Source organism: Scardinius erythrophthalmus, assembly GCF_964197995.2.
Source record: "Scardinius erythrophthalmus genome assembly, chromosome: 5".
In the NCBI taxonomy this organism is placed as follows: domain Eukaryota; kingdom Metazoa; phylum Chordata; class Actinopteri; order Cypriniformes; family Leuciscidae; genus Scardinius; species Scardinius erythrophthalmus.
In genome coordinates, this window is record NC_138225.1 from 37,941,055 (window position 1) to 37,967,924 (window position 26,870).

Here is a 26,870-nt window from a genome sequence, read left to right on the forward strand (position 1 = left end):
CTCTGTTCTTTAGGGATTTTATGTGATTTTTTCATTGCCTAATTGTAATTGTGTTTTCTTGCATTAATTAAAAAAATGTTTGTGATAATTGTTGTTGTAAACAAATCAATCCTGAACAGCACTAAAAATAAAACAGCACCAGTGACAGAGCATTTTAAAGTAGCATTTTCAAGCCACATATGTGTTCTCTTGAGAGGTGGTTTTACAGTAAAATCAACTTGCATCAATTTCCAGGTTTCACAGAAGCGGAAGTCGTCATAGTTGGGTAAAATTCTACAGCGGTGAATGAGAGAATACATGAAATATATTTTTTGTGGTCCCATTTGCTGAAATAGCAAAAGAAAAACTCAACAACCGTGTTTTCACAAATTTCAAAAAGATCTATAGAGAGAGATTGATAAAGGCAGTCAGAAGAAAGAAAGATGTCAACTTTACCATCACTCCCACAGCCACTTTATTAGAAACACCCTTACAGCAGCGGAAGTGTTAACTTGTTTGTTTTTTGTTATTTGATGATAGTAATACAATATTAAGTGTTATAAATGTACATAAATGAAAATATATAAAACTTTGCAAGATTTACTATGCTGATAACTGTAAAAAACGCATCATCACAGTCCATGAAAAGGGTCAATTACAGAACTTGAATGAGGTTTTGTATAGGCCAACCCTAAAGTTAGCATCACCCTGGTTCCCAGAAAACAAAAACCCAATAGGATTTTTCCATTGGCTTTTGGATTATTGCAGAAAATAAGATCACGTTTTATTCATCATGATAATCTTCACAAATGAACACAACTTTTCATTAATTTTGAAGCATGAATACAATCGGCAGAAGTCAAAATACAGGGGATACATGCATCACAAGAAAAGAAAACAGGATAGGAAGAGCAAGGCAATAAAGTATACATTTTCAAACAAGATATGAGATAGTCTATTAAAAGTAGTTCACAAAACATCTAAAGAAATATAAATGAAACATACAATAAAAAAAAATAGAAATAATAACATGAAACTTAAAAAAAATGAATTATTTTTTTTTTTAGCTGGAACTGGAAGTGCTAAAAGGCTAACTCATTTCCGGGTTTTGGCCTACAAAAATACGTCATCCTTGCACCACTATTGTTATATTTATTATTGGTATTCAATTTATTATACTTCATTTATTATACTGGCAAAATCAAGTCCTGCCCCACAGTTTTCCTAGTTGGAGAAGCTGTTTCACTTGGATAGAAAGAAAGGAAGAAAAAGGGAAGAAAAGTCTATTCAGTTGCATCCTGACTTTAAGAGTAAAATAATGTTTGTTGTAAAACCTTCAAACCTGAAATATAAGGAAGCTTACAAACAACAAGGTCCTTAACTACCCCAAGGATGTGAATTTAAAGTCTTCAGGATGAGATCCCTCCACTCTATGTCTATCCAATGACGTAGGGTAGTACTTAAATAAAATGAAAGAGGACTAGTAGGCTAACAAAATAAATACAAGTAGCTAAAAAAAAAAATTATCATGAGATTAGATAGGCTACTAGTAATTTTAGGGATTAAATGTTATGGGTTTGCCTATGTCAGGGTGTATTGTGATAGCAACCTGCTGACTGTGTGTATTATCAGTCAACTTACTTAATTTTCTCTGATGTAGCCACATACAACAAAAAATATTTATAATTTTGTAATTTTTAAACAAATACCAATTTTCTTGACAATTAAATTCTTCTTCCGAGCCGGGTGAGGGCGCACTGGCGTAAAATGTCTGCAACCTCCAAACCACAGCACTAGAGGAAGAGTCATCTACCATAAACATTGATGGACTGAGGCTTTCGTATCATAAGGTGGGATGTTTCGAACATTTCTGTTAGGCTGTTTTAATCACAAATCAGTTGTGAAATCAATGCGTGCTGTACATTGCAAAGTTTTACAGAACTCACGAGCAAGTATTAGACCTGTCTCTGCTGTCAGGAGGTGCAGTGCACTCTCTTACATTCATTTGTAAGTGCAACACTTTTGAGGCTTAACATTTAAAATGAATATACTTGTGTTTTAATTTAACGAAGTATCTATGTTAAAAAAAAAACATAAAAAAAAACATAGAAGACTCAGAAATATGCTCTCGGCACGCTTAACCACTTAAAGGGGAAATGAAGCAGTCAATCAAGTTTACATGATTTACAAGATGGATTTCCACTTTAATCAACAATTATATAAGAAACATGACAAATGTAAACATATAAAAGAAAAAAAAGAAAAACCGTTATATCTTTTGCTGCCAGGGCGCTGCCATTGTGTGCAGTATTCTAAAGTGTGACGTCACGGGGTTGGTTGGCTTTAATAAACCTGGCTGAATGTATTAATATCACGACGTCAAACTGTCTACACCACGGAGTTTTGACCGCGAACAACTAACGTTAGGTACAGTCATTATTAGCTAACAGCTGTAAGCATGAACTAGCTAACACTAACTTAGTGTTTAGCTAACTTTAGTGGAGTTTATTAGTACCAGACAAAAAGACGACGTCTAACGTTAACGTTATGTTAACAAACTGCACATGGAAACATTGTTCGCGATGTCTGCCATCATATTCATGTCTCTTGTCAACAACACCATGTAAGTTAGCATGTATTAATATATGCATTTGAGCCGATACGGCGTGGGAACCGAGCAGTGGTAAGTTACGTTGTTATGTCGAACAGCCGGTGGTGGTTTTGGGCGAAGAGCGGGTTGGTAAGTTGCAGCGCGTGTGGCTGTTGTAATGCGATGCCCACCGTGTCAGAGTCCATCTGCTGTATATAACATATGTTAGACTTCATTAGTTGTTCGCGAATCGCGGTCAAAACTCCGTGGTGTAGACAGTTTGACGTCGTGATATTAATACATTCAGCCAGGTTTATTAAAGCCAACCAACCCCGTGACGTCACACTTTAGAATACTGCACACAATGGCAGCGCCCTGGCAGCAAAAGATATAGCGGTTTTTCTTTTTTTTCTTTTATATGTTTACATTTGTCATGTTTCTTATATAATTGTTGATTAAAGTGGAAATCCATCTTGTAAATCATGTAAACTTGATTGACTGCTTCATTTCCCCTTTAAACTTTACTTGTTATTTATTTACACCATTGCAATTTGCAAGATTAACAGAATATCAAACATTAAAAAACCCAGTGGATGAAAATAATTTCCATCCTGAAGTAACTTAAAATAACTGTTTTTATTTGAATCTATTTTAAAATGTAATTTAGTCCTGAATTTTCAGCATCATTAGTCTGCTCTTTAGTGTCACGTGATCATTCAGAAATCATTATATTATGCTGAAAACATTAGGCTATTTGTTCATACTGTGTGTTATATAACTTATTTGGAACATCACTAGCAAACTACCCATGCACATGTCTAAAACAATAGTATACTTTGGTAATGCTATTGTTTTAGACGTGTGGATGATTTACGGGTAGTTTACTAGTGATGTTCCTAATAAGTAAGTAAATTGAATGGTTTGCATGCCTTGTTTTAAATAGGCACCTGGGATCATCGAATTGTACATCTTAGCTTTAAGAATGCTGAAAATCAAGCAGAAGCAGCAGCTCAAGAAATTTAAGCAGCAGCTGAGGATGCAAAAGACGTCTGGAAAAGCCCAGTTAGATCCTCACGGACAAGGAGCACCAGTTGCTTCACTCCCTTATTCACCTGATTTTCCTCAGCAGTCGCATGTGCATTCTGGAAGACGGTAAGGGCTCATATTTGGTGGAAAATTTAACTACATGATACATGCAGACAATTATTATCAGATTGCTTTTTGTAACTGCCATCTCTTTGAAAGCTTTAAATGATTGCCTGGATTTATGCTTTTTAATGAATGTGCATCAACTGTAAAACAAATAATCAAAGACAAATAATTGCCTTGTCATTTGATTGTCTTTCTCCAAATACCTGCGTAACAGACCACCAGTGCCAAATGCTTCTCCCCTTCTTGCTTCAATCAGACCATGCCATAATCCCATGCTGCAACAGTGTGGGCTCATGCACACAATGCCAGGTAAAAGAGCCACCTCATCCTCTGTGCTGCCGTTATACTATGGACCGGTTTCTCAAGCAGGGCTTAGATCAATTAGGGCGTTTAAGTAGTTTTTTAGAAAAAACATTACTTTAGTGCATCTTGAGATAAAACAAACAAGCTGCTTTCAGTTAAAACAGCTCAAACATGCATTTTAGTCTGGGACTAGGCTTAAGCCTTGTCTGTGAAACCAGGGGAATATGTGTTAGATTTGACTTTTTTAGTTGACATTTGTTAGTTAACAAACGCCTGTGTATAACCTCATATAATATCTCATATTCTGTGTCTTTTCCCTTTTCTGAATCATTATAGATGTGTCTTTCAGTCACACCAAGCTGGTGTCAAGAGCTTTTCTAGAGGGAGGGGTCAGGCAGTCTATTCTTGGGCCTCCTCCTGTAGGCGTTCAAGTAAGAGACCTCTGCATGAACTTTGCGGCTGATCGTCTTCCCCACCCATGTGGATCACACATCAGTAGGGTAACTGTCTTTCCTCATTAACATAGATTTACATGAATAGGGACATATTAACATCTTTAAAGGGTTAGCTCACCCAAAAATTCTGTCATCATTTACTCATCCTCATGTCATTCCAAATATGTATGATGTTTATTTCTTCCTGATGAAAACAAAAGAAGATATTTTGAAATATGTTGGTAACCAAATAGTTTTGGTTACCATTGACTTTCATTGTATGGACCAAAAAAAAAAAAAACATGTTCCACAAAAGAAAAAAAGTCATACAGTTTTAGAATAATATGAGGGTAAGTGATGATTTAGGGGTGAACTATCACTTTAAGACCTACTCACACCGAGGTTCAGAATTTGCTGAATTGAAACAGTGTAGTCCTATGGACTTATTCACACTAAAAATGGGTCCAACAACTTTTTTTTTTTATATAAAATAATTGCTTTCAGGTCATGTGTCCTGCATGTACATCTGTGAGCATATAAATTACTGACACTATTCAGGCACAGGAAACAAACGGCAAAATGGGAATTCATTTAATATATTTATTTATTTTATTTACCTTGCATCATTAAAAAAACACCTGTATTGTTGTCATTTTCTATATTGAATATACATGCCACTATATATTTAATATACATGCCACTCTTTTTTGTATCCATCTATATCACTGTATTACTGTAAAAAAAAAAATATGTAAATCACGTCATGGCTTATATTTTAAGAAATTGTTGTCGGATGGCATTAGTTCAATTTTCAGATGGGTTTTCATTGAAGAAGATGAATTCTTTATTAAATTGTATCTTGTATTCATGACCTTTTGCCGTATATGGCTTTTACATTATGTTGTTGGTGTGAACTGGCCTTTAATGTGTATTGAATTATAAAGCATTCTCTATGTTTTGATTGTTTACTTGGGTCGACTGATATGAAGGAGCATTGAACGTGTTTCACATTTATTTTGTTATTTAAGGAGCCTACAGTGCAGAGCCTAGACAGAAAAAAGGAGAATGCGCTAAACATAGCTGGAAAAAGTCATGGACAGATGAGAAAAATGAACACTGTTTCAGACATCGGAAAAATGGGTGAGTACACATTAATGCTTGAGGAGAACCCTCTACTTACAATAGACTATTAATTAACAAGTTGTGCATTTATTATAATGTGTTGTCAAATTCTATGTTAAGATCCACAATACATAAATTGTTTGTTCTTTCTCATGCCCTGAATAAACCCAAAGGTACAGTTGGACAAATTCATTCTGCTGTCCCAGAACAAGCAGAGCCCCCTTTGAAAAAGCACAGAGGTCAGAGGTAATCTTGATTTTACTGTTATTGTTAAAAGTGGTTTGGTTTGGCATATTGATGTCATGCTGTTAATCAAGGTAATATCACTGCAGATTGACTAAAATGAATGAGGCTGTTTTTGTGTTTCATGTGACATACTCACAAAACTTCACTGCCTATTTTGAACAGACCAGTTGCACTGGGGGAAGAGTCTGGAAAAGGAGATAGGATACAACAGACACCAAGATCAAACTCTGCAAGTGTTTCAGACCATGAAGGTATTTAGTGACTGTGTGTGTGGCTTGCTGTATTTGTCTCTTTAGCCTCAGGCAAACTACAAATCCACTGAAAAAATGCCACTCTCTTTGTTTACTTTTCAGTTATACTGTTATCAAACTCTTCATCTGCAACTTTAACATATTATATACTACTGAGTCGTGTTTAAATTGTTGAGCATGCTTTTATTTCCCCTATAATGCAGAGGATGATAACGGTTCTCCACAACTTGAAGAAGACGGTGTTGATCAGAACAGAGCAGCAGAGGTGCAGTATCACAGCATCAGTAATATATTTACATCTTTACCTCTGGACATTCCCAATAACATTAGTACATCTCTAGCCTGGTTAAAACCAGACCATTCTCAGTAGTAACTGAGTTATGGTCTGGCAAAGCTTCATTAATAACTCATTTCCAAATGGGCGTCACCAACGGACGTCGCTCAAATGCCTCTGGGCGCAACTGGATAGACCTAAAACCAATCAGAGCGATCGTCATCGTGTAAAGCCATATGCTGCGTCCCAATTCGCCTATGTTACACTACGCCATAAAAGTATGTAGTCTTTTTGTGAAGAAAATGTTTTTACTTTTGAATGTGTAGCAAAAAAGTAGGCAAGCTTTGGGACAGACTACTTCGTAATCTTTATCGGACGGATCTGTCGCGTGCGTCCTGTCACGTAAACTGCCCTGTCAATCATCTTGTCACAGTTAAAATCCTTTATTAAATCTAATTTAATTTCCTACCGTTTCGGAGAGAAATGTAGTAGCACGTTCATCTGCTAGTGGGTCTTTCATGGAGACTGTCCTCATGTGTTTGCAATTTGAATATAATAATGCGTTTAAAAATTGATGCACTTCACCAACGGACGTCGCTCAAATGCCTCTGGGCGCAATTGGATAGACCTAAAACCAATCAGAGCGATCATCATTGTGTAAAGCCCGCCTCAAAATTTATGATTGGTGCCGCGATTTCGCCGGATTAGAAATGGGCTTGAATGAGCTCTTTGCCAGACTACTTTCAGAGCAAATCTAAATTTGCCGGAAGTTGTCTGGGTTTTCCCAGGCTAGTACATCTCAGTTAAACGTACAGTATGGCATTTTTCGCCACTAGGGGTCGCTAACCTATTTACAATAACAAAGGCGTAGATTGATGACGCAACATTTGCTAAGAATTATGGATCTTGTCGTCAACGTCAAGCCGACCGATCTAATAATGTTTATGGATGACTGAATACATCGATGTTTTTATCATGACTGTGATATGAAGCAGTTCGGGATTGCTAAGAGACAGCTATCAGCTCCACACGCGACGCGAGTCCCGCGGATATAAAAGGAATATGGACATTTCATTCTACCGAACTACACGCAGAATTACTACTCACAGGTCAGTTTATTAGACAAATTAAACTTGTGAGGTAACGCAGCGCTGTTTCACTTGGTCTAACATTACACTATCACACTAAACTGCATTTGAATGTGTTGAAATGTATGTGTTAGTCTGTCTGTATGAGACTAGCAGTAAGCTAGATCAACATTAGAATAACATACAGATCATATTCTGACATCTTATCATTGTTGAACTATAAAACATTGATTAGTTTTATGTAAATGTGCTCACCTGTTTAATAAAGTACATGTAGGAGCGGTCGAAGTCTCGGACGTGGAGCTCTCGTTTATATACTGTCTATGGGAGCTCTCGGCATCTCGAAAACACCGCGCTGATATTGATTCTCGTTTTAGTTCTCCTTTTTTTATCCAAAGTCTGCTTGCCATGGTCCATAATGTTTGAACGAAACAACAACAGCGTGCAAATAGACATTGCGAACTACAAAGTTGTCCATGTCTGTCGCTTTGGTTACTATCAAACGGCTCTGGTTCATAGCTCTGGTTGCCATGGCAGCACGAGCGGAAACCAGGGACAACGCGGATATGACGCCATTGGCGGCGACAAAACGGAAATAAAGAAACGGGACGTTTCTCGAATTAAATTACAAATTTCTCCTGGTTTGAAAGTTGTTGGAAACAGTCGGGATAATGTAAGTACACAACTAAAAAAAATATATAACATAGATATAGTGATTTTTGCTATTTTTAAAGCAAAAAAGTTACATATTGTGCCTTTAATGCAACTGAATACAAAATGCACTGAATTTACTTTTTTTTACAATAATAATTTTACACTTAATGCTTTCAGATGAACATCGGTTTGTATAAACAAAAGTCACATGTATAGTAATGCATGTCCTATTGTGCAGCTCAAGAGACATTATGCACACATCTCAAATGCAAAGTTGCATTTATTTGATCAAAAATACAGTAAACTGTAACATTGTGAAATATAATTCAAGTTCAAAAGAATTTTAATATAATTTTAATTAACCATTTTAATAGAGCCCGACCGATATGGATTTTTGGGCACCGATGCCGATACCGATAAAAAAAAAGCCAGATACCGATATATCGGCCGATATTATTTCTGTGTATATTATAATACAGTAGCAATATTATTTATGTGTATTATAGTACAGTAACAGTAAGTTTGGACACACTTTACAATTGGTGTGTACAAACTTTTGATGGCTACTAGAGCCCGACCGATAAAGGATTTTGAAGGCCGATACCGGTACAAATATTTGTTGGTTTTAAATTCATTTTTTATTTTTTTCAGAAACGCGCAACAAAACATTAACAAATTTCCTTAACATTAGTTATTTGTAGTTATTTATGAGTTTTAACTAAAATAATATGATAATGCATTTTAAAAAGAAACTTGTTTCTTTTATTGTCACAACAGAACAGAGGAACATCAAAATATATTAAAGTTCTGATAAATAAAATGTATAAAAATACAAACTTAAGATTTTTTTTAAGACTAAACGTTTAGTCCTTTGAACAAAAACAACAATTTCACATTCAAATTGACAACAAATTCAAATTGTCATAATTTACTCTCTCAAGTTGTTTTTTTCTTCTGTTGAAAATAAGTTATTTGGATGAATGTGGGTAACCAAACAGTTGATGTACCCCAGTGACTTCCATAGTATATTTTTTTTTCTTTGGAAGTCAATGGGGACCAGCTACTGTTTGGTTACCCACATTCTTCAAACTATTAATATTAGAAAAATATTAGAAGGAAATTAATACAGTTGGAACAACATTAGAGTGCCTGTAAATAATGAGATCATTTTTATTATTGGGTGAACTATCCCTTTAAGGACAAGCGGCAATGTGTTTACAATTGCTACTGTCTCTTTAAGAGCTGAGCACGACACGTCTAATGTACACGCATTTAACAAGCAGATTTTCTCTCAATTTTTGCCTTTACTTTAGACAACCGACTTTGTTTATGTAAGTCTTGTGTGTATTTAACAGTATTAGCACAATAATACTCGAAAGATAACTTAGTCCAGTATCCAGGTGGTAAAGGCTTTTAGTGCATGTGAGCTTCACATGTACGCGCTGAGAAACGCACACGTTAGAACAGCGCATCAGCATTTAAAATTAAATGTTTAACCGACAAAGCATTAAAGCACATGCACATTATGAACTTTTGTGAACTGCAGTGTTAACATTTTATGTGAATATAGCCTACGTCGCGTTGTTCCGCTTCACTCTCGGCTTATTTAACCGCAGCAAAACTGGACATGAGTCACGAATTTTGTCATCCTTATTTGAGTTAAGAGAACTGATAGGGATGTTCTTTTAATTGTTATTCAAGCAATGTATGTCTCGTGAGTCGTGACCAACTCACCATGAACACACTTCACCGCTGATCTCACTCGCGGTTCTCTCTGCCCGACTCTGGCTGGATCAGGTTGCAGTCAGAATGTGAGGCGCGTTATACACGAGTGTTGCCAACAGGGACGGTGTAGAGTGCCCTCTGGTGGACTAACTATACAACGGCAACCCTCATAACATGGTTGAAGGGTGTTTCGTCCGTTTTTATTTTATTTTTGAAATATTAATTTATCGGCCGTTATAAATGCCGATACCGATAGTTTTGAAAATGCCTAATATCGGCCGATAATATCGGCCTGCCGATATATCGGTCGGGCTCTACATTTTAATATGTTATAAAAGGTGAATAATTCCTTTGATGGCAAAGCTGAATTTCCAGCATCATTACTCCAGTCCTCAGTGTCACATGATCCTTCAGAAATGAATTCTGATGTGCTGATTTGGTGTGCGAGAAACATGTCTTATCAGTCTTGAAACAGATTTGCTGCTTTATATGAAAACTGATTAAAAAAAATTGATGACTGGAAAGTTCAAAAGAACTTCATTTATTTGAAATAGGTTTTATCAATTGAATGTATCCTTGTTTTTTTTTTTTTTTTTTTTTATCTGCAAACTTTTGAATGGTAGTGTATGTGTTAGCATAAGACTAATGTTATAGTCACTTACCAACTGTGTCTGTGCAAAGCTGCATGCAGTCTTTCAGTTTCTCTCATGACCTTGTAAACGTTGTAATCCAGTATATCAGAAAGGGGCATTATGTAACTATCTGTAAATCATGACGCTCCACCCATAGGCGTTATATCATAACAAGAAATGAATCTGCCTTTAAAAGAGCTCCACCTCAAGAGAACAATTCTGACACTTAATCAACAAAAGCTTATATTGTATTGAACCTGGGATACTCGTTTAATAAGCGTTGTGTCGTTCAGGTGCAGGGTGTTGGTACGTCTCTGAAGGTGACTATCCAGCGTAGCAGTGAGAGTCGAGCCTTCAGCACTTCACCTGAGGAGATGGCAGCAGGTGCAGGCCATGATGGCGAGAAAGAGAGAAGCAAACACACAGTCAAATTTACATGCTACATTTGCAACATCACCTGTCCTGACCAGCAAGTAAGACTTGACTGTAGGTAAACGAGGAGAGGAGTCAGTTGATCATGGTGTTTAGTGAAGTTGTTTGACCTCTGCAGGGCTTCCAGACTCACATGATCAGTTTAGATCATCAGCAACGTATGATGGAAATCCAGCGTGTGAGTAATACCTGTCTGGCCACACTGTTACCCCAAACCCAGGAGTCCCTGCAGGAAACAAACAGGTAAGCGATGCTCTCCATATTTTAAAGGTGTAGGGTGTATTTTGAATAAGTTGACTTACTCATAAGAGTGAATGAACACTGTCACTCTGTGGTAAAGTCAGAACTATTGTCAAGTCAATGACAGTCTGAGAGAGCCGAGAGGAAAAAATGACAAGTTCACAGAATTGTAATCTTTGTGTTTGTTAATTTTTGAAAAGACTATACTATTTTATACTAAATATTCGATAAAAAAAAAGATAAAAAAAATAATGTTATTTTTTGCAATAGTTGTTATTGGTTTAATGCATCCTGAATAAAAGTGAATTCCTTTTTTTTTTTTTTTTTATCTGACCGTCAAATGATCAAGTATGGCTTAAATGCAGGTATTGTTTAAGGAAAATGAGAGAATAACACTTTTTCAGAAGATGATTGTTTTTTGTTCTGTAACAGAGAGAGGAGGATGGGTCATCAGCGCTGGTGTCCTACCTGTCAGTGTCGTTTTTCTGGTGACCTCATTGAGCACAGACGAACAAAGAAACACAAGGTGACCTTAACATTAACAAAACAAATCTGACCATAATCACTGCAAATAATATCCATGCATACTTGAGGAGTAGAGTTTAAACCACTGACTGCATACAAATGCTGTATTGTCTCCTCATTAGATGTCAAAAGTGTCTTCGAGACCTTTCTGTACGCTGTGTGAGCGCCACTTTAGGACTCCTCGCAAGTTTGTTGAGCATATGAAGTCTCCTGAGCACAAACAGAGGGTTGAGGAGGTTTGCGTGTGTATTTGTGTAGATATTTGAATGTAAAATGCTTTGAATGACATCAATAACACTTTTCTCAATTGTTACAGCTAAGAAACGAGGGCGGCCCAGAGGTTATGGAGGAGCTCATAACTGTGGATGCTATTGGTTGCTTTGAAGGGGAAGACGATTATGAGGAGGATAGAAATGAAGAAGAGGTTGCAGTGTTTGAGAGGGTTTGTTGCATGACTATGTGCTCTTCTAAATTAGTTTCTTTTGGTACTCTTGAGTTTTTACTTGAATTTTTTTCACAGCATCCTGCTCATAGGGAGATTGCTCTTAAAGAGACGACTGATAATGAGACATATGATCCAGACACGCAATATGGTGAGTCCTCAGCTTCAACCACATCTCTAGATTGTCAAAGAACAGTTTTTGAATAACTTAAAAGTTCTGACTGCTTTCTGACCCTCAGGCACTAGCTTTGTGGTGCCTGTCGCTGGTTTCCTCTGTAAGCTCTGTCATAAATTCTTCCACTTTGAGTCCTCTGCACGGGAAACTCACTGCAGGTCTCTTATGCACTTCCAGAACTTGCAGGTAAGGGAAATTACGGAATCAGTGGTATATGCGGTTTTTCCTTCATGTATGTGGCATTTAAGAGGTGGGCAAATCTGAAATCAGTGATACTACATTCATTCATTCATTTATTAACAAGTTCAGTCATATCAGACTCTTGGTGATTCTATGGGCCATCTCTTGCCATACGCGAGAGACTGTTCATGAATGTTCTTGCCGATGATTTTTCTGGGGTAGGTCGCTAGGTCTTTCCCCAACCATCCCCATTACATGGCTTGGGACTCTCTCACACACACACCCACTCAATGTGGCGTCTCCCATTAACCTATAGGGTGAATTCAGGATGATGGCAAAAAGTGTCCCAACCACCCTACTGTTTTTGAGTTGTGGGGGAAACCCAGAGGAAAACCATTCAGACAGAGGGAGAACATGAAAACTCCACACAGAAAGACCTCCTGGCTCAGCCGGGATTCAAACTGGGAACCTGCTTCCCACTGAGCCACTGTGCTGCCCGTACTACAATAATAGCTTTGTCTAAAAGTGACACATTCAAAAAATGTTACTACCTCAGTCCTACCTCAAACAATCATTTTGAAGATGCTGTAGTTTTTTGTTTTGCTTGCACTACAGTTTAAAATTTTGGGTTACAAAATACAGTAAAAAAAAAAAAAAAAAAAAAATATATATATATATATATATATATATATATATATATATATATATATATATATATATATATATATATATATATATTGTAAAATATTTTTACAATTTAAAATAACTGTTTTCTATTTTAATACATTTAAAAAATTAACATTCATTTGATGGCAAAGCTGAATTTTCAGCAGCCATTACTCTTCAGTGTCACATGATCCTTTAGAAATCAACATGCTATATCTAATATGCTCAATAAACATTTCTTATTATTATCAACGTTGAAAACAGTTGTGCTTAATATTTTTGTGTAAACCATAGTGCATTTTTCAGGGTTATTTGTGGAATAGAACAGTTAAAAACAGCATTTATTTGAAAAATAAATATTTTGGAACATTATAAATCTCTTTACTGTTACTTTTGTTCAATGTAATGCATCCTTGTATTCATTTCTTTAATAAAAATAAAAAAAAAACAATCTTACTTCAAACTTTTTACATTTTAGTGAGGTACAAATTTCTACTTAAGTACTACAACTATACATGTCACTTTGTGCATGACGAATCAGAACCAGACCATAATTTATTTCTAAATTGAATAACGATTTCTAAAAACCTATAGGATGTTCCCAACAAGAGAGGGCGAATTAGCCATTCTGCACTGGTACATTCACTACTGACTGACATGTCTGTGTAAATAATGTAAGGAGGAACTTCTTTTGTTAAACAAAAAACAAAAAGAAAAGAGCTAATGCAATGCAAAATGCTTATTGTATATTTGATTTTCAGAGGCATAACACCCCGAAGATGCAGAGGAACTGTGAGAGTGATGCCTCATGTAGTAGCCCAACGGCGGACCCTCGAGGCCTGGAGCTCATTGCTTCCTGCGCCAATAAAACCATGATTTCTGACAGCAGCCAAGCCGATCTCAATAGATCACGCATCAATTCCTCAAGGGACCACTTACACCTGAGGAAGCTTAAACCATCTAAAAGAGCGCACAAATCCAAGACTTCACGCTCAAAAACCTCTGTAGCTCCAAAGAAACCTTGCGTGGTCATGAAGCACTTAATATGTACTCCACATTGTGGCTCGAGGTCAAGCCAAGAGTCACGCTGCCAAGAAAGCAATAGGCTTGACTCGAGTGTTCAACTACGGCAAACAGAGTCCGGTGAAAAAGAAAAGACATCCTTTGACCCTGTGCATTACTCAGAAGAGCAAGAAACACCCACAGTCAGTTTGTGTCATGTATCACAGTTGAACTCGGAGGAGAATGTTACAAAACCAATTGAGGTTAAAGAGACGGTCAGCAAAGACCAAACAAAAAATACCTTTCATGCTCATAAGAAAACCTGACAGGAAAATGAATCAGTTGTAATTATTGTAAAATAAATGTTTATTTAAATTCAGAAATATTGTAATTCTTATTTGCTTTCATTACATTTTGTTTCATTTATAATTATCAACAGTATTATAATTGTTGAACAGCAGTGTTTACTACGTTTATTAACTGAGGTTAATTTTGTTAATTGAATTGTAATGAATTGTTCATTCTTATTCATGATACATTGGTAATTTGTAAAACGTATTAAAATGTAAAAAAAATGTATTACACAAAAGAAATAAATGCTGTAAAAGTATGGAAGTAAGGTCACAGACAGTTTGTGATCCCAAGTGTTTTTTTTAAAGCACCTTACCCACCTCAACTTTGGTGGAGAAAAGGAAGCAAAACTGAAATGTCCAGAATTGCATAAAGTAGAACAGAGTTCTTGTTTAAAAAAAAACAATAATTATAATAATCCACATAGATATTGTTCATTGTTAAGTAAATACATTTGAAAATAATTTGTTAAAAATCATCAGAATTTTTACATATCTAAACCCATACAAGTAGTAATAAAATATATAATGTTTTATATATATATATATATATATATATATATAAAAAAAAGAGGTCCACCATATTTCAACAAGATTTCTGACCTCGCCACTGGCCTGAGAGTAGACCAGATGTCACTGCTTGAGCTCTATATTCTGGCTACATCAGTACACGTGGCATGCACATATATGTGTGTCCTACAGGGGGCGACAGAGCGAACTGCAGGGCATTATGGGGCGGAGATGGCATTCTAGTACGCACAGACGACGGTGAAGCAAGTCTAGTACGAGACCTGTAACACAACGGGTAGCTGACATAGGTATCGATAAACGGAACGGAATCAATCTAAGGTGTCCTGCAGACGGAAATCGTCTCCTGGATTTTGGTGCCATGGCTCAAAATGATTTAATGAGCAACGCGGAGGACGTGGCGGATCAGGTGAGAAAACAGAAGGCCCTGCTAGGGAAGGGAACTTGCACACTATATCATGGAGACTAAACTGATTCACTAAACAAACGGTTCGTAAGTTCGGGAAAGTCCATGTGTGCGTGTACAGTTCGGGTCATGTTTGCTTGACTGCAAATTAGATTTGTTTATTAACTAACTTCTAGTCTTGTGACCCAGATGGAGGAACTGAACTAGTGATACTGCCTTGAAGACCTGTGCCAAAACCATGATTTTCCAAGGCTGCTTTCGAGTAACGTTACTGATAAGTTAAGGACTGCATGACATGTATTTATATAACGAAGTCGCGCGGTATATAAGAATGCCCAGAATGTTTGAACGTCATTCTAACTTTATCTCTAAATCATTTGCATCAGTGCAGTCACACATCTGTGCATTTGATGAAGGTAGAGTAAATTATGCACTGTTACTCGTGTGATAGTTCCCATTCGATGATTGATTAGGGAAAGATTGGGTTTTGTTGTCCAGGTTCAAAAGGATTTTGACAGCTGGACATTAATCGAATGCGTTTATGTTGTTTACGTTGCAAAATGTGCATAACTCGTATGATTAGGAATGTGTTTGGGGCTCTTTTTCATGCTGCGTAGTTTCTGCTTATTTTGGGCTTAATAACGAGAAGCAACTTAAGGATTATGTCATTATTGTAGAAGCGTATAATGGAGTTGTTTGGTTTATCAGTTTGGGGGATTTCAAGGCCGAAACAAGGCCATTAGTGCCATAATAATCTCAGTTTATTTATTTTTAGCTTCATTTTCAGTGTCATTTTGGTAAATTGATTAAATCCCAGCCAGTGACGGCTGTATTTCTTTCTAATTTTAACCGGTTTTATCACATGCCAACTGGAACAATATTAAAAATCATATCTTTCTTTTATTCATACAACTCTAATTCAGTTATACTATCTTTTTTGACAGAGAGCAAATCTGTGATATTCATGGAAACAAGTCAAATGCCCTTTAGGCATGCAGACTAAGAGTAATGTTGACGCACAGGCAGACATTGGCCCTGATATCTTTTCCCCATTCATTTAGTCTTGCTTGGTACTTGTTGAATGCTGATTGGCTCGTTGTCTTCTTAGTGCTGATGTGGATCGTCTGGGGGCGGGGCTTAGCAGAGGCCAGTGTCAAAGCTCTCAATAAGCCTCGAGTTAATCACAAGCATGTTTAGAGAGTGTTAAAAAAAAAACTTCCTTGTACTGACACACACACACATACATATTTATATGTATATATATTTATATGTATATATATATTTAGTAATCCTACAATCAGCACATTTTTATTCAAAGAGAACAGAATTCTATTGTTTACCATTGTCTTTTATAGGTTATACTTTTATAGGTTATAGTTTACTTCTTACTTTCATTCAACTTTTAAGAAGAATGAATTGTTGATATTTTCATTTACCAATATAATAGGCTATATTCTAACAATCTTGTCCTTATTACAGGTTAAGCGATGAGAATATAATATCATGTAATAATCCTGTAAGAGTAAAATGCAGCATCTTTATTCTTCCCTGTCCATCTTTATTCAACACCTGTTATGAGGAAGTGGAAAAGATTTATTGCTAGTAAACCACAGTGATATTTAAACGCTGGAGTCATAGCCCTTGTGCTCATCATGCGTCATCAGTTGCAAATGGATGCAAATTGGCCACCTGTTCTCTTGATATTGACTAAAAGTGTAGGGAAAAGTGAAAAGGGTAATTGGAGCTCAGGGGTTAAACATTAAACAACATGCATTTGAAGAGCGCTTGCTTACTTACTTGATGTAATATAAAAGTGTGTAAATCTAAAACATTCACCCTAGGGAAATAAATAAATTATTATACTTTTTTTTTTTTTGCTATTTATTCCTGTTTTAGGTTTGTAAAAAGCATATTGTATAATTACTAGGCTTGCTGCGATAGTTGGTGTTACACGGTGTTCAGCCGCACACCGATTACATCACTTGCACACCATGGCAGCGCTTTTTTTTATAGTAATAAAAATCATTTAGTTCAGTTAAAGAACAGACACTACAATTAAAAACTGAAGGTGTCTATTTAATTCAGTCTGAGTCAAACAAAAATCGCACCACAGATCAACAGCAGGAGTCAGATTTCATATCAAGTCAAGTCACCTTTATTTATTATAGCGCTTTTTACAATACAGATTGTTTCAAAGGCAGCTTTACAGAGATAACAAGAAAATAATGCAGCAGTGTCATTTATCACATGACAAGAATGAGGCGAGCTGACTGTCAAGACGATTGTGGAAGATTTGGTTTCAAAGTGAAATGTAAAAGCGCCTATTTGGAAATATTTTGGATTTAAACCCAATGCTAATAGGGAACCTGCAAATTTTTGGTGATGAAGGTGGCAGCTTCTACAGGTAGCACTTCTAAATTACACACACACCTTCATGGTGTATAACATGTTTTTTTTTTATAATTTCTATGTTTAATATAAGCGAGTTTGTCATTGTACTGTTTTGTTGTTGTGTTTTTCATTAAGAATAATAATGAACCCACCATTCAAGCAATTGCAGCTAATTCGAAAGCGAAAGTAAAATGTGCACAGGCATTTAAAAGCGAGGTGGATAAGAGGGAAAACATTTTTTATGATACCAGTATTACTGGCGTTGTCACATGTCGATTGACCGGTGGGAAATTCCTCCTTTATCAAATTCCTTAATCTAACACCATCTTACACCATTTAACATGATTATACCTGTACCGCTCATACCTAGATGTGAGGATTGTTTATATGTTTGTCTTTTCGTTCATCTCTAGTTCCTTCGAGTGACGAAGCAGTACCTGCCCCACATAGCGCGTCTCTGTCTGATCAGCACGTTCCTGGAGGACGGCATTCGGATGTGGTTCCAGTGGAGCGAGCAGAAAGAATATATTGAGACGACGTGGGGATGTGGGTTCTTTCTGGCCACACTGTTTGTCTTAATGAACTTACTCGGACAGCTGGGTAAGAAGTTTGTTCAGCACTAAAATATTCAAGTTGGACCATCTTCAGATTTTTATTTAAAAATGTTTTATTCATCTTCTCTGTTAAACAGGTGGTTGTATACTGATCCTGAGCAGGAATTTTGTGCAGTATGCCTGCTTTGGATTATTTGGGATCATCGCCTTACAGGTGTGAGCATTCTGTTTGAGTTTTTTAAGATGCAATTAGATATAATCTGTGGTTTGGACTATAATTGAGTTAAACTGTTTATTTACGGTCTTGATATTTATCTGTTCCAGACTGTTGCCTATAGCATTCTTTGGGACCCAAAGTTTTTGATGAGGTAAGTGTTTTTTGTTGCAGGATACGGCAAGTGTGAGTAGATCATCCTATGTTTTATTCTGATCTTGTCGTTCTTGACTTCTCTCCTCTGTGTTCAGGAATTTGGCTCTGGGTGGAGGTCTGCTGCTGCTCCTTGCTGAGTCACGCTCTGAGGGCAGGAGTATGTTTGCTGGTGTTCCCACTATGAGAGAGAGTTCTCCTAAACAGTACATGCAGCTCGGAGGCAGAGTCCTGCTGGTGCTTATGTTCATGACGCTGCTGCACTTTGATACCAGCTTCCTCTCGGTGAGCAAACATCCTCAACCTGGTAAATGGGTGAATCGCAAAGAAATGTGATTTATCCGTTTACCCATTTCAATTATATTTCATCCAAAAATTAAAACCTTTTTGGGTGCAAAAAAACTTTGCAAACATTATAAACTAACCTCGAGAAACAGAATATACAAATCTGAAACTGCATTTCATGACCCCTTTAAGATTTTTAGGTAACACTTTAGTTTACAGTGTAATTGTTACACGTTACATGTAATTACTGTAGTAATAACTATAAATTATGCATTATTACATGCTATTAACCCTAAACCAAACCCTCATCCTAACCCTAACCCTATAGTAAAAGTATTAAGTAAAAATCTTAATGACCCCAAACTTTTGAGCAATATAGTGGATATTTTGTTTATTATTTAAAAATTTAAATTCTGTCATCTTTTACTCACACTCATGTTGTTCCAAACCCTTAAAACTTTCGTTCATCTTTGGAACACAATTGAAGATATTTTTAATAAAATCTGAGTCTTCATCAACACACACATCAGTTGTGATAAACAGAAGCTTAAGTATGCGTGCTTGGCGTGCGAGAACCAATGAAGTTCATTCTTGTGTGTTACCAATGAGGTTTTATTCTCGCTTGTCAAGCAGGTTCGTTTGAGCTTTTGTTTGTGTCCACTGATCAATGTTTAATTGTGAATAAAAGCCTAAATTCAGCCTGTTCATCATATAAAGCGATTGTTTCTTCTCAGAAAATTTTGACTTAACCCCTCAATTCATATGGATTGAAGCGTCAAAGTGGTAGTGATGTATACTATCAATAGAGAGTACAGAACTGGCTCAGATTTTATTAAAATAACTTGGTGTTCCGGAGATGAACGAAAGTCGTACGGTTTTGGAACGACACAAGGGTGAGTAAATGACACGATTGTAATTTTTGGCTCCTTTTGTTTGTATACTGAATTTGCAGCAGAAAATGACGTTTTAGAATATTACAAAAATTTGTCAACACTTTTTTAAATGAATATGTATTTACCTTTAAACACTTTTTAGAAACAAGCATAGATACTTGATAGAAAACTTCAGTCAGCCCTGTCTTTGCATGTCTTTGAATGTAAGAGACTCCTTTTTGTTTATTGTTGGCCTTTTCTGGCTTTATAAATGTTTTTATTAACCCAGCATATTATAACTTGGAAGAACGTCTAAAACTTTTTTTAACCCAGTATATTATGACTTGGCGGGAAAATGCGGGTTTTTTTGTGATTGTTGCGGGCAAAAATACTTAATTATGCGGCACGTTTTCTTCAAAAATGCGATGGAATATGCGGGATATTTATGCAGTTTTATGCAATGAAATTGCGGGAACTTGCAAAAATTGTGGGAACTTGCAAAAAAATATGTTTGATGTAAAAGAAAGAAAATTGATTCCCCCAACACCCTGTTCTCACTAGGCTTCTACCTTATAGGGTTAGTTCACCCAAAAATGAAAATTCTGTCATTAATTACTCACCTTCATGTTGTTCCAACCCCGTAAGACTTTCGTTCATCTTCGGAACACAAATTAAGATATTTTTGATAAAATCTGAGAGCTGGATCACTCCTTCTGCAGGCTTATGGACTCTATAACTTGCTGTCCCAGAAAATGTATTAAAGACATCGTTAATATAGTCCAAGTGACTCCAGTGGCTCAATCTTAAGTTTATAAAGCGACGAGAATACTTTTTGTACGCAAAAACGAACAAAAATAACGACTTTATTCCACTTCATTTTCTTCTCTCTGGACCTCGAGTTTTTTATGTAGTGTAATAGCGTAGCGCGTCTGTGTTTCACGTCACCACGTATCACACATGACCAGCATCGCCCAATAGTGAGCCTACGTGGTGACGTGAAACACAGACTCGCTACGCTATTACGCTACATAAAAAACCCGAGAGAGAAGAAAATGAAAAGTGGAATAAAGTCGTTATTTTTGTTTGTTTTTGCGCACAAAAAGTATTCTCGTCGCTTTATAAACTTAAGATTGAGCCACTGGAGTCACTTGGACTATATTAACAATGTCTTTAATACATTTTCTGGGCCAGCAAGTTATAGAGTCCATAACCCTTTGGAGGAGTGAGCCAGCTCTCAGATTTCATCAAAAATATCTTAATTTGTGTTCCGAAGATGAACGAAAGTCTTATGGGGTTGGAACAACATGAGGGTGAGTAATTACTGACAGAATTTTCATTTTTGGGTGAACTAACCCTTTAATGTATAGAGTCATTTCTTATTACTTCCTATGATAAGCAAGCATACTGCTTCACAGAAAGTGCAGGGAATATTTAAGTTCTCATCTTGTTTTATTTCAGACCTTAATAAACACATTGCTCAAACTAAAAAAACATTGAGTCAAACAAGTTCTGTAGCTTTACAAAAGGAATATGCTACAACTTCTGTAAAAATGAATAAATATAAAAAAATAAAATGTGTGCTTCCTGTTTTACAGAGTGTAACATTTCGTCTAGTATTCACATCCAGACTAATTGCCACAAGATTTATATTAGGTAGCTATACAAAAAAGACATCTTCTGTTAAAATAAGTGCTTCCAATGCACAAAGTGCAATCTCTTACTATAATGTAAATTTACATACTACTAATATACTTACAGCTAATAACGTCACTTCATAACGTTCCCATGGCAACAGGGGAAAATGGCTGCTCTTGTGTGAAGTAAACGCTACATTTTTCAACTTTCTGCTAAGATATATGTGACTTTTTGCAACGAAAATGCGGGGATTATGAAATCATGCAAGCCCCGCATATTTTGCGTGTGCAATGTATGCGGTGAAAGTGTGGTGTGTTTGAAAAAATGCTGCCCCACTTGTACTTTGGCTGATTATGCATTGGATTATGCGATCGCATAATGGGACTGCCTTGGAAGAACGTCTAAAACATTATTGCACTGTGTTTAGCTGTTTGTGCAGGTCACAGTCATAAAGATGATGTTGTGATTGTTGCTCAGGATGTGGGATTGTGGTTGAGTATTTGTGCCAAGTACACCATGATGCAACCTAAAATGCAAGCTTTCTCAAACCTGATTCAGTCTATCTGTATAAATTTTGCATTATAATAGAAACTGCTCATGGCTTGTTTGGTTTACAGACATTAAAGCTATAATGGCAAGACCATTTTCAGCACTGATGTCATTCATCTCCATGGAACAATTCTGAGACACTCCTGGCTGGCTGACTCTGCCTCTTTGGGCAATTGTGGCCTGATTGTTAGAGAGTCAGACTTGTAACCTGAAGGCTGCGGGTTCAAGCCTTAGTACGGGCATGAAATGTAAGTGGGGGGAGTGAATGAACAAAGCTCTCTTCCATTCTCATTACCCACAACTGAGGAGGTGCCTTTGAGCAAGGCACCTAACCCCTAATCACCTCAGCAAAAATGGCTGCTCTAGGTGTGTTTAAAACTCACAGCTGTGTGTGTGCGCACATATTAACAAATTCCGAGTATGGGACACCATACATGGCTACTAGAGGTCTTCACGGGTCCACTTGGAACCGAAAACCCGAGGTCCGACCCGAGCGGGTTCGGGTCCAAAACTCCGACGAGTGTCTTGGACACGGGTCGGGTTCGGTATTAGTGGCCTTGGGTCTCGGGTAATTTAAAATAAATATGCCTTTTCCAAATGGACCCGAGAAGACCCGAATTCTTTTAAACTATGTTGGGCATTTAACAAAATTCATTATTTTAACCAACTCTATGACACCGTTCTCTCACTTTTTCTAAGTGAGAGAGCGAATCCGCGCTTCTACGTGCAGTGGGCTATAAGCACGGTTGCCTCCGCATTTATTTACTCAGTTGCTCCACATAAACTAACCCCCTCCCTTTGGATATTTTATTATATCTGTTATAGGCTACATTTGAAAAACAGCCATCGGTAAATTTTACCCTGTGGTGGTTCTAATGTTAATCATCGTATAGTCCGGTAAATAACATTATGCCAAATTTTATAGGATGTAATGGGTTACAGTGATGTGTGATTGACATTTCACCACTTCAGCGCGTAGTGCCTATTTGCGTGTCTATGTTAAGTGCATTTTTGAGAAACGCAGGGCTGCAGGCTGTGCACAATGTAGCCTAAATGCCGTTTACATTCGGGTCCAGTCGGGTTCTAAAGGAAATGCCGTCAGGTCGGGTCGGACTCGGGTCTAATTTTATCGGGTCTGTCTCGGGTCGGGTTTTTCTTTAAAAAAAAATAATTTATGCACGTCGGTCATCGGGTTTGGGTAAGTAGTGATTCGGGTCGGGTACAGTTTTTAGGACCCGAGAAGACCTCTAATGGCTACACGTCACGTCACACAGTCTGTTCTGATGCAGTCATGGACCTCAAAGGGCAAAATGTGGGCATTACAACCAGTCGAATTATCAACTTTTAAAAGGGAGACTTCGTTTATTGTTGACATTAAAAACCATACTCTTCAGTATTTTGGCATAAATTCATCTGACGTCCATATTAGGTGACATATTGCACAACATACGCACATTTTCAAAATACATAATCAAAACTACACACGATGAATAAAACAATATGACACAGGCTGCTTTAATTAAAGGTACAATTGCAATTGTACAAATGCAACCGCAATAAACACTACTAGAAATATGTTTTTGAAAGAAGTCTGTTATGCTCGCCAAGGCTGCATTTATTTGAGTAGTTTTAAAATGGGATTTATTCACGTGATTCCTGAATTTTCTGCGGCCATCATTCCGGTCTTCATAAATCATTCTAAAATGCTGATTTGATGCTCAAGAAACATTTCTTCTTATCATCACAGAAAAATCAAAAGAGCAGCATTTATTTGAAATAGAAAGCTTTTGTAACAATGTTAATGTATTTACTGTCACTTTTGATCAATTTAATGCATTTTGCTAAATAAAAGTATTAATTAATTTTAATAACATTCGTACTAACTCCAAAATCTTGCACGGTAGAGTATTTGGAAAACAAACATGGATAACTTGCCATTGTTAAGCCTATGCAGTTCACAGCAATAATAATAATTTCAATGTTTAATTCGAGGATATTTTCTTTACTTTTGTATCTTAAACCGTTTTTATTCTTAGTGTTGGGTCACCACAAAATTGAATGTGTCCCAAAACCAGTGTCTGAGATGTGCCTTCTCCATTGTAGTTATCCTTTTCACCACTTGAGGTCAGACGTGGACAGGTTTTCAGTTGCATAGATGATTTCTGCAGTTTTGAATCCTCCTTCCTGTATTACAGTTTTACATCAGCCACATGTGTTACTGACTTCCTTTTTCTAAAGTATCTGTGTTTGCTTTCAGATTTTGCAGAACCTGGTTGGTACAGCTCTCATTGTCCTGGTGGCTGTTGGTTTCAAGACTAAACTGGCGGCCCTCACCCTGGTCATCTGGCTGCTGGCCATCAACGTGTACTTCAATGCTTTCTGGACCATACCAACCTACAAGCCCATGCACGACTTCCTCAAGTACGACTTCTTCCAGACCACATCAGTGATCGGTGGCCTTTTGCTGATAGTAGCACTAGGTCCAGGTGGAGTGTCCATGGATGAGAAGAAGAAGGATTGGTGAGACGGGACTGAACTCAAAATGGCTCACTCGCTCACTCTGTAGTTTGCCCTTTGGCAGTTCTTTTCTGTGCAGTTATCACACAAAGCAGGTACACTACTTAGAGAGGAAGGAGCCAATTGAGACGTGGCCTCACGAAAACACCCTAAGGACCAACAGAATGACCTGCTCTCCACTTCCCATGCACTGTCTATGTTTTCATCTTGCGTGCTTACTGAATTATTTCTACCAGCACTTTTAGACATATTAGGTTATCATATTTATTTTCTAAGGTTCAGGTCAGATTCTGTTATTTGAGAACACCCTTGAAAATCTGGAACATTCAAATGTTATAAAAGCTGCGACCACGTTGAACGAATAACAAATTCATCTAATTTGCCATTTTCTCTGCCTTTTTATTTCGGTGCCAATTGCAAGTCAGTGTACCAAAGACGCATCCTCAGAGATATACTTCATTTTGCCTCCGAGTTCATTTAAGCCATTTTAGTTAATCACAAAATGAATATGAAGTAAAATGGAGAGTCGATGTCATTGAGTTTATTCACGGGTCAGCCGGACTTCAACTGATATCGTTGCTGTGTTGAAAATTACTGCGCACTGGGTATTTTATATGTGTCAGTCTCTCCCTCAGCAGGCAAAACAAGAGTTTGCAAAGAGAGATTCTAATTCATAAACATTTTTTACCATTTCAAAGTAGTTAAACGTTAAGATGAAAAAGTTTAATGGGCATTTTGAAAAATGCTGCATTCCATTCTAAGGATTCATTGGCTTTTCATGCTCCTGTACCAAGCTGTTAGTTTGTAATCGTGTTTGCTGTCTCTTGTCAGGTCACTTTAAAGTTTACAACAGGTGAATTATAGTGTTTCTCGAAACAAGCAGAGAGTTAGATGAGAATATTGAAACCCTGTGGTTTGTCAGACTCGGTGTTTAACCTCTTTGTACAAAAAAAAAACAAAGAAATAATTGAAAAATATTGATTTTCTAAGTGTTTTAAATATTTGTTTTGACATATAAAGGGAAAAGAAAAAAATGTCGGTTGTTTAGTTTTTTTTATTTTTATAGTTAACCATTTTTTAATGAGTAACCAACAATAAAATGTAGTGATATTCAAAAAGCAAAACATTTTTTGTTTACATGACATGGGGGGAAAAAGAAGTCACTGAAGGTGGTAGTCTGGACATATATAGTTATGTTCAAGCTGTTAGTTTTGATCAAAACTGTAGTCATCATGCCCATGTCTCCCAAACCTTCACAACCAGCAGAAATTATGATCTCAAGACGGAAACAATTCAAAGGAAACAATTTCCCCAAACATTCAGCACAGAAAATGTGAAGTGAAGTGAAGTGGTCAGATTTTGTGTAGGCCTATACTATTTATTGCTTCAGTAATGCTTGACTTAATGTTCTACATTGTATGAATGTATTTTGAAGTAAATAGAATATATGGAGGAAAGCCTCCTCTATTTGTTTAGTATAGCCATTTTTTATCTTTTTAGACGCTTGTTTGCCGAGAGGAAACATTTCGCCTGTCCTATCTAAACAACTTTACGATGGACATTGGACATTCTTCGGACTGAAATTTAAGATACCAAGTAGACCACCAGGAAAACCTTACAGGACCACCACAGAACTTCCATTGGTCTATGATGATATGATATACGATTTGATCCATATTATACACACAATAGTGTTGATTTTGTGTGTATCGTGAGACGTTAAATCGCTACTAGCCTACTTCTATGTCCTTTTTAGTTTTAAAAAGAATCTTTGACACAAAAGGAAATATAATTGTTGCCACATTAGCAAAAAATGTTTACCAAAATATAATTTTACTAAAGCAAGACTGTGATGATAACTGTGGTGTTGCCAATGTAAATTTCGTAAGTAGTTTTAATGTTATTTTTCGGAAATTTTGCTTCTAATGCATCAATAGGCTATACCGCGAACGTAGGCTACATTCCTGAGGATAAACAGTAGAGGACGCTAAAGCTGTTTCCAACGACTAGATGCTTCAAACCATTTCCTTAAATAAATAAATAAAAAATTACTCTTCAGGTAGCGCTTAATCATAGATTCAGCCACATACCCTCTCAAGTCTTCAAGGTATTTTCTTTAAAGGTAGGCTAATTGTTGTTTTTTTCCCTCTACGGTTTCTGTTAACTAGCCTAATTAAGTTAACTATAGTATGAAACACAAAGTGCTACAATACATTAATCATTATTCATATTGAACGGGAGAGTTTGATCAACATCACGTTTGATATATATTTAAGGTTAGGCTATCTATCAGCGTACATAAGA

The 26,870-nt window shown here is 36.7% G+C and overlaps 2 protein-coding genes across 12 annotated transcripts; both read left to right on the forward strand.

The window, feature by feature from the left end:
- Positions 1-1,735: 1,735 nt before the first annotated feature.
- Positions 1,736-14,742, forward strand: ciz1b (cdkn1a interacting zinc finger protein 1b). 11 transcript variants are annotated; one of them, XM_081366786.1, is made up of 16 exons: positions 1,736-1,829; positions 3,513-3,721; positions 3,936-4,030; positions 4,361-4,524; positions 5,487-5,598; positions 5,754-5,826; positions 5,989-6,077; positions 6,281-6,342; positions 10,744-10,923; positions 11,001-11,125; positions 11,555-11,648; positions 11,770-11,883; positions 11,964-12,089; positions 12,168-12,240; positions 12,329-12,450; positions 13,872-14,742. In XM_081366786.1, exons 2-16 carry the CDS (start codon positions 3,552-3,554, stop codon positions 14,436-14,438), a joined length of 2,166 nt encoding a protein of 721 aa, XP_081222912.1. In that variant the 5' UTR covers positions 1,736-1,829; positions 3,513-3,551; the 3' UTR covers positions 14,439-14,742. The 11 variants fall into 11 exon arrangements, with proteins under 11 accessions (XP_081222912.1, XP_081222911.1, XP_081222918.1 ...); XM_081366785.1 differs by having other exon boundaries at positions 1,778-1,829; positions 4,361-4,455; XM_081366792.1 differs by having other exon boundaries at positions 1,778-1,829; positions 3,978-4,030.
- Positions 14,743-15,139: 397 nt separating this feature from the next.
- surf4l (surfeit 4, like) lies at positions 15,140-26,596 on the forward strand. Its single transcript, XM_081366794.1, has 6 exons — positions 15,140-15,399; positions 18,201-18,387; positions 18,479-18,555; positions 18,666-18,709; positions 18,807-18,993; positions 24,307-26,596. Exons 1-6 carry the CDS (start codon positions 15,352-15,354, stop codon positions 24,571-24,573), a joined length of 810 nt encoding a protein of 269 aa, XP_081222920.1. The 5' UTR covers positions 15,140-15,351; the 3' UTR covers positions 24,574-26,596.
- Positions 26,597-26,870: the final 274 nt, after the last annotated feature.

Excerpts from the sequence above, each read along its gene's own strand:
- surf4l (XM_081366794.1), top strand. The coding sequence starts at position 15,352 with ATGGCTCAAAATGATTTAATGAGCAACGCGGAGGACGTGGCGGATCAG. Across the intron at positions 18,388-18,478 it reads GAACTTACTCGGACAGCTGG|GTGGTTGTATACTGATCCTG; the intron begins GTAAGAAGTTTG and ends TCTGTTAAACAG. Across the intron at positions 18,556-18,665 it reads TTGGGATCATCGCCTTACAG|ACTGTTGCCTATAGCATTCT; the intron begins GTGTGAGCATTC and ends TATCTGTTCCAG.
- ciz1b (XM_081366783.1), top strand. The coding sequence starts at position 2,678 with ATGTCGAACAGCCGGTGGTGGTTTTGGGCGAAGAGCGGGTTG. Across the intron at positions 11,126-11,554 it reads TCCCTGCAGGAAACAAACAG|AGAGAGGAGGATGGGTCATC; the intron begins GTAAGCGATGCT and ends GTTCTGTAACAG. Across the intron at positions 12,451-13,871 it reads TGCACTTCCAGAACTTGCAG|AGGCATAACACCCCGAAGAT; the intron begins GTAAGGGAAATT and ends TTTGATTTTCAG.